Raw genomic sequence first — 15,862 nt, 5'->3', positions numbered from 1 at the left:
TCTGAATATTTGTAACAAGCTTCTTGTCAGACACCTTATCAAACTCCTTCTGAAAATTCACTACATCCACTGCATTCCCTTTAACTATCCACTACTTCAAAAGACTATTAAATTTGTTAGGCCCAACTTGCCTTTAACGAGCCCGTGCTGGCTGTCCTAAATGCTCGCTAATTTTATCTTAATGAATTCCAAGAGGTTGCCCATATCTGATGTTAGACTAACTGGTCTGTAGTTACCCAGTTTATCCTTCTCTCCTTTCTTGAAAAAGGATGTTACATTGGCTGCTCTCCAGTCCCAGAGCACAATTTTCATTTTTAAGGAGGATTGAAAAATCCAGGCTATTCTTTGCCGCATCACTGAAGATTGATGTTATTGAAGTATTCATAACATTTGTGAAAGAGTTGCTGAATTTTTGAAATTCCAAGGATGAAATGGGATATTTGTTAAAATTTCGAAGTGATACCCAGGCATTCTCAATGTTAATGGCAATTTACATTTCTAAAGTTGAGTTATCAAAACAGGTTTCAGTGTACTGTGAATCGCTGTGCTTTCAACTTTGCGAAAAGTTGGTCTAATTCTGAAATGGTATCACTGTTGTACTTGTTGCAGCCAATAAGACCTCTCCAACTGGCAGTGAAGGAAACCGTCCTGGTGGAGTGATTCGCGTATACGCCGATGAGAGCAGTGACAAGGCCTCGATTGGCAGCTTCATCCCATATTGCTCCATGGCTCAAGCCCAGCTCTGCTTTCATGGGCACAGGGATGCTGTCAAATTCTTTGCGTCTGTGCCAGGTAAGTAACCTGACTAGAAAATTATTCTTTTTCATGGTGATGGTCACGTGTTGTAATATCTAAAAGCATTTTTGAATGTCTCAGTTCCTCTGATTTTTTCTCCTTATGGGAAAGTTGAGCTATTCAGTACAATGCGACGGATAATGTTCTGAAATTCTGGATCTCCCCACCCCGTGTAAGTGGTGTGGACACCTACCCCTTTCATGATAATTACCCTCCCCCCAGGATTTGGGATGAGATCAGCACCCAGATAGACGGGAGGCCGGAAATCCCTGCACTGTTAGTTCTGGTGGCACAGTGGGTGTGGGGATTTCCAGGCCAAACTCACTTAACATCCACCCCAAGGAACTTGGCTCTATGATCATTGGCCTACCAGAATGAAAATCCTGAACTGTTACATTCTGAGCTATTGGCAACTGTTACTCAACACAATCATGGATCGTTGTGCTTTAGGCTGAATTTGAGGACTGTTTTCTGTCACTGTATTTAGTGGTGTTTGTTTCTTGTTCTGGTAGGCAATGTTCTTGCAACTTTGAATGGCAGTGTGTTGGACAGCCCTACAGAGAATCCAGGACCCACAGCACCTGAGCAGGAGGAGCGGAAGCTGCAGCCTGTTTTAGTGCTCAGCGGAGGAGAGGGCTACATTGACTTTAGGATTGGTAAGTCAGACTCAGGTTACCTAAGGTAGCATAGAAAAATCCTTTGATTAACAAAGCATTTATTCTCCTCACCCCATCTGTTCTTACCTATCTATTAACTCATCCTGCTTACACAATCCTGTTCACTTTAATGTAATAACTCATCCTACTCAGACCATCCTGTTCACTTTTTCCTGCCAACTTGCCCAATTTGCACTATCCTTCGCACTCCATCTTGCACACAACACATGCTAACACTCTTTCACATTTTGTCATACTTACATTTTCCATGTAATTGTAACACTTCACCTATTTTTTTAAACAAAAGGCCTAATTATCATAATATAAAGCTAGAAATTACTGTTGGCAATGTTATCATATGGATGTTTGTATCCCATTCCTATCAATACTATTTTAACTGAGGTGTTAACCCATAATTTTCAGGCCATAATAATTTCTACTTTCAGAATGTCTTGCACACTTGGTATCAGCTGCCTTCTTGGCAGAGTTTACAACCTGTAAAGATAATGTTCTGAAATTCTGGATCTCCCCACCCCGTGTGGACACCTACCCCTTTCATGATAATTACCCTCTCCCCAGGATTTGGGATGAGATCAACACCCAGATAGATGGGAGGCCGGAAATCCCTGCACTGTTAGTTCTGGCGGCACAGTGGGTGCGGGGATTTCCAGGCCAAACTCACTTAACATCCACCCCAAGGAACTCGGCTCCATGATCATTGGCCTACCAGAATGAAAATCCTGAACTGTTACATTCTGAGCTATTGGCAACTGTTGCTCAACACGATCATGGATCGTTGCGCTTTAGGCTGAATTTGAGGAATTTTAGTGTCATTCTCAGGTTTCTCACAGTCTACAACATTGATCATTTTATAAATTGCCATCTTTAAAAAAAGCTGCAGCCTGCATTAGTGCTGAGTGTTGGAGGGCGATAGAGGGTATTGCGTATTTTTGTAATTATTAAGGTGGGGTTGACTGTACTGAGTGTACATTCTGTTTTCAATTAGCAATAGTGTGAGTCAGATGCACTACAAAACTCCTCGTTACATTACTCAGTAAGTGTACCTAAACCTCAGACCCAGAATGCCTATTTCTCATGAAATCAGTATTACTTCTCTCGGAGAGATTTGGCGACTTAGCATAAACGGCACTAACTTTCAGGGTAGTTTTGTGCAATGACTTATGTCCACAAGGAACTTGGCTAAGCCTGTTCAGAGTTAAGACTCTTAATAGGAAAGAGAGATTGATTTTCATCTACTTCTGTCCTGCGTGGGTTGGAATTAGAATCCACCCACCCCCAGCCTCCTCTTTGTCCCTATGTGTTTCTCTCTATCTGTACATATTTCTCTTTCACTCAATAACTCTTTCTGTACAGGTGATGGCGAGGATGATGAGACAGATGAAAGTTTGCCAGATGGAATCAGACCGGCCCTCTCCAAAGCTGAACGAAGTCATATCATTGTCTGGCAGGTGTCATATGTTCCCGAATGAGATGTCACTACCACAACACTCACCCTCAAACACCTGCACACCATCTGTATGTATAAAATTCCCTGCATTGTACTTGTCCATGAAGAAAGCCTCTCAAAATCTAGAAATTCTGTCGCATTTCCATGGTATCTCCACTTTGGAATTGGTCATTTGTTGAAATTTGCAACGGACAGTTCAGCACCATCTTTTGGATTCAATTTAAAAATGAAATGAAATGTGAAAATCATTTAGGAATAGCTAGCACCGGCTTTTTGGAGACTGAATCCTTATTCACCTTTTAAGAAAATGTGTTGCTGTTACAAGCACTTGCCTTTATAATTAACATGTTCTTAAAACATTGAACTGACTCTAAGGATGCATGCCAGGTGTTGGAGGAAGTAATATCATAAGGCAACTTTTCATGTCTGTTCATATACCCATCACTTAAAAGTTTATTTATGTTTAAAAATAGGATTTAATTTATTTCTTTCATAAGTCAAACCTTACCTCCCCCCAAAATGTTTTATCAAAAAATCATTGCTAATAATGTTCCCACTTATACAGCCACCTGCAGCGTAACTTCACTCAACTGAGTTTCCCATGAGGTCCTGCCACTGCAATGGAACCCAAATGACAGGTAGTGTAAGAGGGCTAGAAAGATGGGTAAATGTTTTCAAAAACAATATTATGGGCGCAATAAAGTGGAGACATAGAGACGCGGAGACTGAGAATAGACGTGGCTCTGTTCCTTATGTTCAAGGATGTCACTGATGTTCAATAACAGGGAAGTGTAACCACTTTTCAAAACCCTTTTAACCCACCAATTATAGGCAGTGCCAGTGAGGATGTTATTTCTTTAGGGGGAAGAAGCACATTCTCCTTCAGAAAGGGTTTCTGCGCATGGCTCTGAGTGAATTTTTACCAGAGTTCATTTGTAGCTGTCAGCGTTCTAGTTGGCACTCTTTTTAAGGGTTTGGTGGAGCCTGCTATTACCTGCTTTAATGTGTAACGATATTTGAACAGAGATAGGAAACTATGGAATTTCAACAGGATGCATTCATCATTCATTTCAGGATGTCATTGGGTTTTGCAAAAATTCTGGAACAAGATGACAGGGCTAAAAAAAAAATGGCTGCCTCCTTCAATTAACCATTTTGATCAGTGAATTTCCTTTGTGAAATATACATCTCTTTGTTTTTTAAGTGGTTATATTTCTGTTGGGATAAATAGAATTACTTTGAGGTCTATTGTAGCATTGAAATAAAAACAAGATCTTGGACTCAGGCTGTACAATTTTATGGAAGGGTTCCTTTTCTGGCTAGATCTATGAATGGGTAGCTGTAGGTTATGTGTAAGACTGCAGCAAATATCTTGAGTTCACCTGGGCTTTGAGCCCACTGGATGGACATTCAGTGACCAAAAGGAAGTGTAGAAAGAAATTTCAGTATTCATCAGCGACCTATTTGTCATCTACATTTTCACCACGATACAGAAATATGCATTGTGAACCTTTGTGATATTCCAGTATTGAAACATTGAGTGAGATACCATGTGCTTTGAAGTTTCTTTTTACTTGCTCCCAGTTGTCCTTTAGAAAAGTGAAATGGTCTCTTAAGTAAAAGCAGAGCAAATCCAAAAGTGCTTTTGGTCAGGGAGGACTGGCAAGCGCAATAGTTACATGCCAAGGTATTCAAAAATACTTCCTAGGATATCTACAATGCAGTCCTTACTATTTTTGTGGTGATAGTGTGCCCCAGTAGTTTTAGCAATATAAAACTAGTTTTGGACTAGAAAGGCTGGTAGTTTTAGTATAGGTCTTAGTCACCTTCCTCAGATTAAATAAATTGAAGAGGGTATCAAAGTGCAAATTGTGAACAGTCTGTTAAGAAGAAAAAATTGGGTTCAAGGGAGCAACTGGCATTTCTTGGTCCGTACTTTCTTTCACAACCTTAAACATTGTGAGTTAGATGGTGTGCCAGCCTGGGAGGCAGGAAGAGGCGGAACAAGATTAAAGAGGACTGCTGACCAATGCACGGATGACTGCTGACCAATGCACGGATAGTGGCTGTGGAGAAGTTTGCATCCTTGCCTCCAGGCTGAAGGACAGCACAGAGGCAGTAAAATTTAGGAGACAACATGGAGCAAGATTGAAAGACAAAGCATTTAATTAATTATGTTAATTGATGGGGACAGTGAGTTTTATCAGTTTCTGTCTGAGCCATGTGAAAATATTAAGAACTGCACATAATAACTGAGTGATTACTATGACCGCCACACATCTTCTGTGGGTATGTCTGAGTCAGCTGTGGAGTGACAGAGATTCTCTTTTAATTTGACCATGTACATATCCTGGAATACATGTTATAAATGTTGTTAGTGAAATCAAAGCCTTTACATACTGTAATTCTTCAGTATATGTATGTCCATATGATAACATGCCACCCTCAAGAGTATTCCACACCTACACCTTTCTTCCTCAGTGTAATGCAGGTAATACCAAGGTCATTTTGACCAGTAACAAGAAGAAAGCTGATCAGTTCAGTCATTTTCATCGTTCTGGCAAAGATGTAAAGTAGGAATGAGCAAATTTTGAATGGAGCTGGCAGTAAAGTATGGTAGTGGAGCTCAGAGGGGAAACAAAATCACTGACCGAGATTGGAGAAAATGTGCCTGCTGTTCTTCAGAAGAACTCACATTACAGGTTCACAGTGAGGTGGGATGAATGATGCTGGTTTGGAAATCAGCAAGTGTCTGATTTTTCCTCAGGCTACAAGAATGCATTATATTTGAAACTTATATCTGGTTCCTCTTTTGAGTAGGTGATCATTTTTCATGGTCCATAAAGTAGATTATGGCTCCTCTGGGCATCCAGACCATGTCCTCTGCCAGTAGCAATTTGAGGTTCTTCTCTTGTCATGTAAAGTATCTCTTGTGTATTTCGGTCTCGAGATTCTGCAGTGTAAACTCCTGTACAAAACGCTGCCTGGTGTATAATGAAAAGGTCGGGTTGGGTGTACAGAGAAGATTGGCTGGTGTAAGGATATGTTCTGAGCTATTTTCCCTGTGCAATGTAATTAACTTAACTAACATGTAATTGTTCCATATGTAATAAACATATTCACATCATAATCACTTCTTGCAGTATTCATTAACCAATTGAAACATGTGCCACGTTTCAAATTGTTCATTGTTGTAGCTGGAAGCTGCCTCTATGCAAAAGAAACTAAATTACCAATGCACACATACATAGTTCTGTGGCATGAGGTATATTACCACTGCTTACCAACCCAACTCAATGTGATGGTCATGGTCTGTGCATTACTAACACAGGACGTTTCAGGTCAGCTTTGGCAAATACCAGCTTATTTGAATTATTTTCTGAGTTATTGTGCTGGCTTAATATAGACAGCACTTACCCATCTCTATTATCTGTCACTTGATGCAGTCCTATACAGATTTGATTACTAGAGTCACAAAACTTTTTATTTTCAGTTATCTGAAGTTTTAGCCTTTGGCTGTAGTCATGATTCTTGGAATGACAATTAAATTCTACATACTGTACCATGGCAAGGTAAAATATCCAGACAACTATACAAACTGAATTTTGAGCAAATTCTGCTTTAAAAAAGGCAAAATTTTTAACTCGTTTCTGTTTGAGCTGTCTACTTATTTTCTTACGACTACTGGCAAACAAAATACAATCAAGCCCACCTCTCATGGAGTGCAATACGTGTTTTAATCACAGCCCACCAGGGACATACAATGAGCTTCCTCAATACATAGTACAGTGAAGGATACTTGGACAGACCAGTGACATTTTCAACCCCAGCAGCAAAATTGAAACATTCTGAATGACAGGTCAGAAAAAAGGCCATTCAGATACCCTCCGCGCCCATGTAAACTCGGGAGTATCCTGCAAAAACATGCAGCATGCCAACCTCGCACTAAAGGCAGCAATCGAGACATGGATTTACAAAGTTCCTTTTGGTTTTAGTATCAATTATCAAATGTGAATATAAATAAAGCCATGGTACATGTGATGAAAATCTTCCAGTAACCATTCCATAATTGCTTGATTCAAAAAAAGTATTCCAACTTTAATAATGAAATTCTTTAAACACCAAAAGCAGATGTATCCACAGCAGGAAGGGGGCTGGGAATTGTTTTAATGACACACTAGTTGAGAACCTGAGGCGTTCAGAAGGTTCAGGCCTTTAGATGGTGCACGGTGTTACAGCTTCAACACACTGCACCATCCTATAACGTAGAAGGGGTTTACATCTGTGATTCCTGACGGTACGATCTGGGTCGCGTCGTTGGGAGCAGGTGCAATGCAGAGGTTGGGGCATTCCCCCACAGGGAAAGACCCTTCGTAGGTTTGCTACCTGTCCACTTGGCTGGAGGTTTTTTGTGCATACGGAAAGAATGGTGCGCAGAAGAAAAATAAAAAAAAAATTTTTTTCTTTTTTTAAATGCAGTAAAAATAGGGGAAAAAAAGCTTTGTTCAGATCTGAACACAAGACATCTAGGGCTGCATCAGGGTCTGTCATACTCAATTTCGATCATTAGTGGCTGCCAGTGTGATACTTAACTCTAATGACCGCCAGTGGCAAAACTTGGTCACTACAACAATACAATACAATGTGAATAGCTAAATTCTAGTGGAGAAGATTTTGGAATCTAGATTTTGATTTTTTTTCTACCCTGGAACTTGTGCCAGTGGAATTTTCAATCCCAGCCACAAAATTTAACCATTCTCTTCCAAGAATAAACTCGTTGCACTACAAAATGAATAGGCTTTGTGTATATCCAAAGCAGAGTATTAATACGCAGTGCTCTAGTCTAGGAAATCTGTGCTTTCGTGTTATGTGGCTAAGTTTGTAGTAATCTATCGCAATGGCCTTGTCCTATAGTTTGATTCACTAACCTCAATAGCTATCCAGCAACATTACCTTTACAGTTCACCAGTTACATTCAGGATTAATCAAACAAGCTGTCTGTGTGAACTGGTCTATCTTTAATATAATTCATAAAAAAGCAAATTCAAGTACATTGACCTGTCTTGTATAGACAGTGTAGGTACAGTACAAATTCTTTGAATTTCCCTGGTATTATTATAATAATGAATAAGGAGCTTTCAAATTCATGTAACACTGAGGTGACACGGAAATAAATCTGCTTGGACTAATCTTGGACACACTGTGACAAGACCACTGTCCAAAAGCTCCAGCAACAAAAACTATAAGTGGATGCTAGGAATGGAATGAAACAATTTTTCGCATTTCATTATAAAATTTTAGCTTCATGTAACAGTTTTTCCCATTTCACTAACATTTTAGCTTCAATTTCTAACAATCAGTCTACAATACAAACCTACACAACATACAACCTGGTTAGTAAGAGTTGATCTCTTGCATCACATTCAGCATAATATATTTAGGAAGTTGGTCTAATTCATTGTTTAACCTGCCCTTTCGGGACCAGAGATACTGTCACGCTAATTGTTTCATAAATTGTTAAACAATCTTGCTATTTACAACCACATGTTTAATATCAATATTGCAGCAGTGACCAGATTGAGGTAAAAATAATTACTGAATTTCACCTGCCACTGAACATTCTACCCAATCTGAATGATCATTCATCACACCAAATCTAAGCACGCTTCAGCTGCACTGTTGGAGGTGGACTGCATTAAAAAAAATTCTAAAGCATCATCAACTTCAAGCAGCAAGAATCAACTTGACCATCATCAATGTTTAATTCACTCCTACAGTTACTCTCATCATTGACTCTACAAGAACGGGCTTGTCTATGAGAAACTACCAACTTCTCCCGATCTTCCTGCACACAGCCTGCTCTGTGCAGAACCCTAGACATTGATAAAGTGATTAAATAGAACTTTACAGTCTGACTTTGATAACCAGACACTGTGAAATAGTTGGTGGTGTGTGGGCAGTTACAGCCCCATCTCATTACAACCAAGGATTGAAGTGTTTTTAAATTTTCATTTGTGTCAAGTTAAGTTGGATGGTTCTCACATAAAAGCATCACCCCGGTATTACTGTGTGTCCATGTCACACCTGCAACAGATTAAAGTAGATTTCAGGTAAAAAGAAAAAAAAAACCTGGGGATGCTGGAAACCAAATAAAAACAGAAGATGGGGGAAGCAGGACTAACAGCATATGTTTCAGATCTAGAATCACTTGAAACACAAACTTTTTTTTCTTGGTAAATTTCAATCGGATTCTTGCGCTCGATACAGTTGAGCCCCAGCATTGAGGCAACATAGTTTTTAAAGGAATTGCATAAAGGGAAAAAAAAACTCCATGGTCCAGAGGTCCGTTGCAGTCACAGCATGGACATTATAACGATGGCACTTCAGTATTGATGGGCTTGTTCCTGAGTGAAGTCAGTCAAAGGACTGGTTTACTCATAAATCCAGTCATCAGCACAGTCGTTCCAGCAGACCAGCTCTTCCGGGTGGAACCAGAGGGAGATTTCACGTATGGCACTCTCCACCGAATCACTGCCATGGATTACATTCCTGCATCACACACCAAAACAAAAAAACTGGGTTAAATGCTCGAGATTCAAGCTGCATCACTGCGTTCAATGCTGAGGATTACAGAAGTATTCTGTACCAAAAGTAAGAGTAGAAGAAATTTATATTCCCTCTATTTCCAGATCATCCATCATCATTTCAAACTTCCATTTCTAGTTAAAATTAATTAAACAGTTAGACCCCACACTTGATAACATCTCTATCTCAGCCACGTGTTTGCAAGTTTGGGCTGGTGCTACAGGTAAGAGTGCTGGTCAGATGGACACTGGTTTGAGTCAGTAGCACTGGTAGTTGTGTACTTTCCTCCTGATCGTGCAGGAACAGGTTCCTATAGCAGGGTTGCTCATAATTCAAAGCAGCCTGACACTACTTGAGAACAATGTTAGCCACTTTCCTCAGGACCAGAGATACTGTCTTGCTAATTATTTCATAGGAACATCTCCCGATGATGGGATACCCTGTGTGGGGCTCAAAGGGGAGCTTCATTATGATGCAATACCACTTAATAAATGATCTCACTCTTACAGGGTATCTTTTGGGTAACTCAAATGGAGCACCCAACTATGATGGGATAACTTTATAGGACCTACCAAGTGGCAAGCATGTACTTGCAGGGATCAGAAAAGCATGAATAAAACATGTGATTTTCTGCAGAAACCACTCCTATCTAACGTTATACACAAAATGTTTTATATGTTTATAAATGAATTGTTTAGCTTGTTTTAAAAGATTTAAAATCAGACGCATTAAGGTCTGCCATAAGAATTCTATTCAACAAACAATTCTCAATTTCCACTAAAATCTATTTTTAAAACCAGCCAAGAAAATACCTACCTGCCCACTTCAACACAGAGGTCCCCTCTGATGGTGCCTGGCACAGAATCTGCAGGATTGGTCTCTCCCAGCATGGCCCGAGTGGTTTTAACAACATCCAATCCTTGCCACACCTGAAACGTTGAGGTAACAGTCAGTAACAGAGCCTTGTGGCATCAGCTTGCAAAATAAAAGAGGGCCAGCTTATCAAAATAAAGTTGCTGCGCCCACAAGGTGTTCCTTCACAGCAGTGATTCAGTAGAGTAGTTTGTAAAGATGATGATGATGGAGAGTGCCACTTTGTTATTTTAAACTACAAACATTTTGTGGCATACATACACACACATTTTTTAAACTGGATTCCGACAACAAACAGATGTCAGCTTTGTAGTTGACTGTAAACTTTGCACAAAGTACAGGAAACTTTGTGCTATCCGGCACCGACGGGACCGAGCTGTTGCCGTTCCCTCAAAACTGTCGGACACACCAGCGTTAATGTTGAAGCATATGGAGCTTTTCATCTCCGTATCTGACAAGCACTGTTGCTTAGCAACAGCTTCTAAACAGTCGGCCCGTACCTTGGAAGCGTCTCTGTAGCTTAGCAACAGCTTCAGAGAGACTTTCCAGAGCCTGACTGTTGAAAAAAGAGCCACGAGAAGAAAAACCTAACAAAACGGCTCCTGATTTTTGCCGGTGGCTCGAGCTTGCCAGACACTTAGCCTCCGGATAACACAAAGTTTCCTGTATTATATACTGAAAATGTGTATTTAAGTGCAAAGATAAATGAATCTGTAATGAGGTAGATGAAATACTCAATGACTTATTTCACGGATTATGAGGTGTTAAGCTACTGTTGTACAACTCAAGGTCAAAGCACGCTGTATTACTGTTATCGAGTCCACAATGTTTCCCCACTCACAATTTCCCACATTTTCTCCCTTCCTCTCAAGATGCTGATTGTTTGCTGGGGTATGCTCTACAGGCCAAGTGGCCCATTCTTAACAGTGAGTCTAGACAGGGAGTGCCAGCAAGTTGTGAAACCATGGAAGGCATCAACCAGGCCTAATCTTGTCTTCACCCACTGTCCCACAATGTACTTTCCAACATGGATCGCTGGACAGTAATCTGGGGCAAGAATCTTGACTGATTTTCCTCTTCCCAGCTCAAGGGCACTGAGTCAATTGCAGCTCCTAATCATGCAGTTCATCACTCGTAAAGGCAAGAAGGTCACACGTTCCTTGTCTGTGCTGATCAGGTAATTCAGTACAAACCAGCAATGAGGCTTTCCGGTTTGTACGAGTGATGAAATTCTTGGTTAGGAGCTATTCGTGTTGACATTAGCAGAGGCGTGGAACAGATCCACCTGTAGGTTCAAGGAGTGATAGGTTCTTCCTCGGAGTCTGTAATTAATTATTTAGTCCTTCCAATAACTGGTCATTAAACAAATCATAAATATTCCAGCCACTGTTCTCAATGCTGTGGAATGGTTGCTCTGCAAGGTATTTATTTTACCGTTCGATGTAAATACTCGTTTAAAATGGATGTGCAAAAGGTTCCTCCATGCAGCCCTATTAAAAACCTTTAAAAGACACTCAGAGGGAAAAATTAATTGTAGAGGATTGATGTAAGGGTAAAAATGGATCACTTTCTGTACTTATCTTTAACACTCAAGGTCCCCTTTAATTATTCAGAAAAGTTTGCTCACCATTGTTCCCAAAAAGTTGCTCCCCAAAAACCGATCATTCCTTTATTCTTTATCAATTTTTAACATTCAATACTAGTGTTCCTATATCGAACATCATTTAAAAGTGACGTCCTGTTCCGCAACAGTGTACATCCCTAATACACACGAGGATGCTGTGCCATTAATAATAGGACTTGGTTCCTACAATTTGTTACATAGTGTGGTTGGGATTGAGAAAAAACTATCAATGAGAGGCGGTAAGAGGTCATGACACCTCTGCCCCATCCTCAGAACAGTTAAGTCAGGGATGACAAATCAGATCACCTTGTGCACCTCCTAGGAGTTGACTAACAACTGAGTGACAACACCGACAACTGGGAACAAGTCGGTCAGCTGCTCTTTTTATCTTGCCATGTTGCATAGACGTAACACAAGTGGGAAAAAGACAACTTATAAAACTGGATTAAAGGAACATACTGTATATCTGGCTGCTCTAACATACCATAGCGACTAAAGGGCCAGAGCTCATGTATTTCACCAATCTATTATAGAAAGGCCGGTCCTTGAGTTCAATGTAGTGATCTTTTAGTAAGTCTTCTGAAGCCTAGATTAAAAAAACACACAGTATACCATTAGTTAATTTATTAGACTTTGTCGTATCAAACATTGGGGTATAATATGGAATTTACCTCAAAATATCTGAACGTTGTTATATTCTTGAACGATGCGCCAAAGTTGAAATTTATATATATATTTTTTTATTAATGCACAATATACAGTACCTGGTTTCTCTCCAGGTCTTAGCAAGAGCTACTACTCATTATTACATGCCCTATGTGTAATAAGAAAACACTTTGGTTTGCAAGAGAACTTACAGGAATGAATTCACTGAAGCATTTAAAGCTGGGAAATGCCATTATGAAGATCAGAACAGTGCTACATACAGTCCAGTCGGTTATATAAGACATAATTCAATAAAAACCTTCTGGCCCATCAAACCTTCTATAGAACATATGCAAACCATCTTATTATGGACCTTAACCAGCTATTTCACCCCTGGACAAAAGGTTCTTCAAGTTTTTCCTGCCTCTAAAGGTAAATCAGGCAAACTTATTAAATATCTGTTTAACCTTAGAGCCCACACTACCATATTTGCAGTCACCAACTATATGTTTCACCCAACTTAATGAATTAGAAAAATACCACACATTGCTTTGAAGAGAAATTTTGCCCACTTTAAATGATCCCTTTATTCCCACCAAGTACCTGCATGTTACTATATCCATACATAAAAGGTACCCACTTGTACTGAATTACACCTAGACATTCGATGCTAGGTACCTATACATCACTACATCTAGGAACACACACTAGGTACTATACCTGCATTATTTTCATTCCAACCAGTTTAAATCCCTTCTGCTCAAATCTCCGTATGATTTCTCCAACCAGACGACGCTGAACTCCATCTGGTTTGATAGCTATGAAGGTGCGCTCATGTATTCCAGTAATTACTAAAAAATAAACAGAAAATGCAGAGATTTGAAAAGAAAGACTTGCATTTATCTCGTGCCTTTCATGACCTCAGAATGTCCCAAAGCACTTTACAGCCAATGAAGTGCAGTCACTGTTGCAATGTAGGAAACGTGACAACCAATTTGCACAGAGTAAGGTCCCACAAACACCAATGTGATAATGGCCAGATAATCTGTTTTAGAGAGGTTAGTTGAGGATAAATATTGGCCAGACACCAGGGAGAACGCCCCTGTTCTTCAAAATAGTGCTATGGTATATTTTACATCCACCGGAGAAGGCAGACGGGACATCTGAAAGATGGCACCTGACAGTGCAGCATTCCTTCAGTACAGCACTGAAGTGTCAGCCTAAATTTTGTGCTCAAGTCGCTAGAGGGAAACTTGAACCCACAACCTATTGACTCAGGCGAGAGTGCTACCAATGAGCCATGGCTAACATACTCTGTTCACTTATCAATGGAATAGAGCTGTGACAATGCTTGTGGTGTGCTTATTTAGTTGCTGGCTATTAAGTTTCTATTTTGGCCTATTCTACCTGCAGTGATCTGGCTTCCCCACACACTATAGGTGTTGGCCAGCATTTTGCAGTCGGCGGTGTACTCGAGGGCAATGTAATGGCCCACGGATCCCAGGGCGCAGCATATGCGGAACTGTATCTGGGATCACATGGGCTTGGTGCTCCAATCAGTGGAAGCATCGAGTTTCCTCTTGACAAGATATGTGGGAAACAGCATCAGGCTTTTACAGTTAATTGTTCAATGGGATATGATAACAGGTACAAGGGAATAAAGTTAGTGTTAAGGTGGACATGATAACTAATACAAGGGGAATTAAGGCGACAGAGGGGAAAGGAGGGTGCAGACTGACACCTGACCCGCTCAATTCACTCTCAGAACGGGCACGTTCAATGACATCAGCACCATACAGTGACTTTAAAAGTGTTATCAGGAAATAAGATATAAATATATAATTAGGTTTAACATTTCTTTCTTTATGTATTTGGGATTTAGTATTGGTTGAATTCAGATTACCCCACACAAAAAAACTGGCGAAATGACAGCACCAAGCTTCAACATCAGGATTTCAATAAAATGTGTAGACAAAACAAACTAACAATTTCACTTTATGTGAGCTAAATACATGCCGATCGATGCTTTGGATCTTTTGAGGTATCCCCTTACACTGATACAAACAGGCCCTGTGCCTGTTTGCATCAGCCATAACATTTTCATATATACTTGCTAGGCAGTTGGTGGGCAATTATCCCAACTGCACCAGCAATTGGGATTTCGAAGGCGGAGCGGATGATCTGTCAAGTCGTAACTTGACAGATTGCAAGTTTGGGATTTAGCACAGAAATCCTGAATTTGCTTGCCATTCCAAAGACGGTATGTCAGAGTGCGCCATCATACCCACCACAAATTCTGGCCCATTAGAATATAGGAACAGGAGTAGGCAATTCAGCCACTCAAGCCTGTTCCACCATTTAATTAGATGATGTATCTTAATTCCACTTACCTGCTTTGGATCCGTAACCCGTAATACCCTTGCCTAATAATAACCTATCAATCTCAGTTTTGAAATTTTCACTTAACCTGGCCTCAACAGCTTTTTTTGAGGAGGGAAGGGGGTGGGAGGAAAGAGTTCCATTATTTCCACTACCCTTTGTGTGAAGAAGTGATTTCTTACATTACCGTTGAATGGCCGAGCTCTAATTTTAAGGTTACACCCCTTTGTTCTGTTAATGAATTCATGTGAAATCATTACATTGCCATGCAGTGCAAAATATTGAATGTATTGCACAGAGTATAGCTACACTGACTCAGTTGCTCACTGATGTGGCTATGCCTAACCCCCCTACTGAGTGGGGAACGGCTCCTCCCAGACAGCCCTAAGCTCCCTCCGACACAGGCCATCTCACTTTCCCTCCCACCCCCGGGCTGGAAAATGCCCTTCCCCGGCTATTCCCTCTCTCACCCATCTGGAACATGAAGGCAAAGACGGCCAACGCCACGCAGATCATCTTGCCTTCCGTGCGCCTTTCCACTAGACGAGGGACATCGAAGGGAGCCGCACATAAAATAGGGTAGCGGTAGCGCTCGCAGCGTCACGTACAACGGCCGGGAGCGCGCAGACTCCTTGACGCAGCACATGGCAACGCTGACGGGAACGCGCACGGCGTCACGTACAACGGACGGGAGCGCGCAGACTCCTTGACGCAGCACATGGCAACGCTGACGGGAACGCGCATGGCGTCACGTACAACGGACGGGAGCGCGCAGCCTCCTTGACGCAGCGCCTCCAGCCACTGAGGGGCGAGCACGTGACTTCCAGCCGCCGTCAC

At 40.9% G+C, this 15,862-nt stretch overlaps 2 protein-coding genes across 4 annotated transcripts in view; one reads left to right on the top strand and one right to left on the bottom strand.

Moving 5' to 3' along the window:
• mapk8ip3 (mitogen-activated protein kinase 8 interacting protein 3) overlaps positions 1-6,049 on the top strand; it is a 263,435-nt gene extending 257,386 nt beyond the window's left edge. For both annotated transcript variants that reach the window (XM_086000700.1, XM_086000698.1), the window contains exons 30-32: positions 610-792; positions 1,308-1,451; positions 2,826-6,049. In XM_086000700.1, coding sequence (XP_085856826.1) covers positions 610-792; positions 1,308-1,451; positions 2,826-2,941 — 443 coding nt within the window. In that variant the 3' untranslated portion in view covers positions 2,942-6,049. The remainder of the gene's footprint in view (positions 1-609; positions 793-1,307; positions 1,452-2,825) is intronic.
• Positions 6,050-6,637: 588 nt separating this feature from the next.
• On the bottom strand, positions 6,638-15,655 carry nme3 (NME/NM23 nucleoside diphosphate kinase 3). 2 transcript variants are annotated; one of them, XM_086000696.1, is made up of 5 exons: positions 15,496-15,655; positions 13,367-13,497; positions 12,486-12,587; positions 10,321-10,433; positions 6,638-9,468 (listed from the first exon to the last, which is right to left on the bottom strand). In XM_086000696.1, the coding sequence occupies exons 1-5, from the start codon at positions 15,539-15,541 to the stop codon at positions 9,351-9,353; spliced, it is 510 nt and encodes a 169-aa protein (XP_085856822.1). In that variant the 5' UTR covers positions 15,542-15,655; the 3' UTR covers positions 6,638-9,350. The 2 variants fall into 2 exon arrangements, with proteins under 2 accessions (XP_085856822.1, XP_085856823.1); XM_086000697.1 differs by having other exon boundaries at positions 15,547-15,655.
• Positions 15,656-15,862: the final 207 nt, after the last annotated feature.

The sequence above is a fragment of the Somniosus microcephalus genome, chromosome 11 (assembly GCF_052327205.1).
Source record: "Somniosus microcephalus isolate GS21.2 chromosome 11, FLI_Smic_1.0, whole genome shotgun sequence".
Classification (NCBI taxonomy): domain Eukaryota; kingdom Metazoa; phylum Chordata; class Chondrichthyes; order Squaliformes; family Somniosidae; genus Somniosus; species Somniosus microcephalus.
Note: the sequence above shows the minus strand (reverse complement) of the source record. Positions and strands in the feature narration are given on the sequence as shown.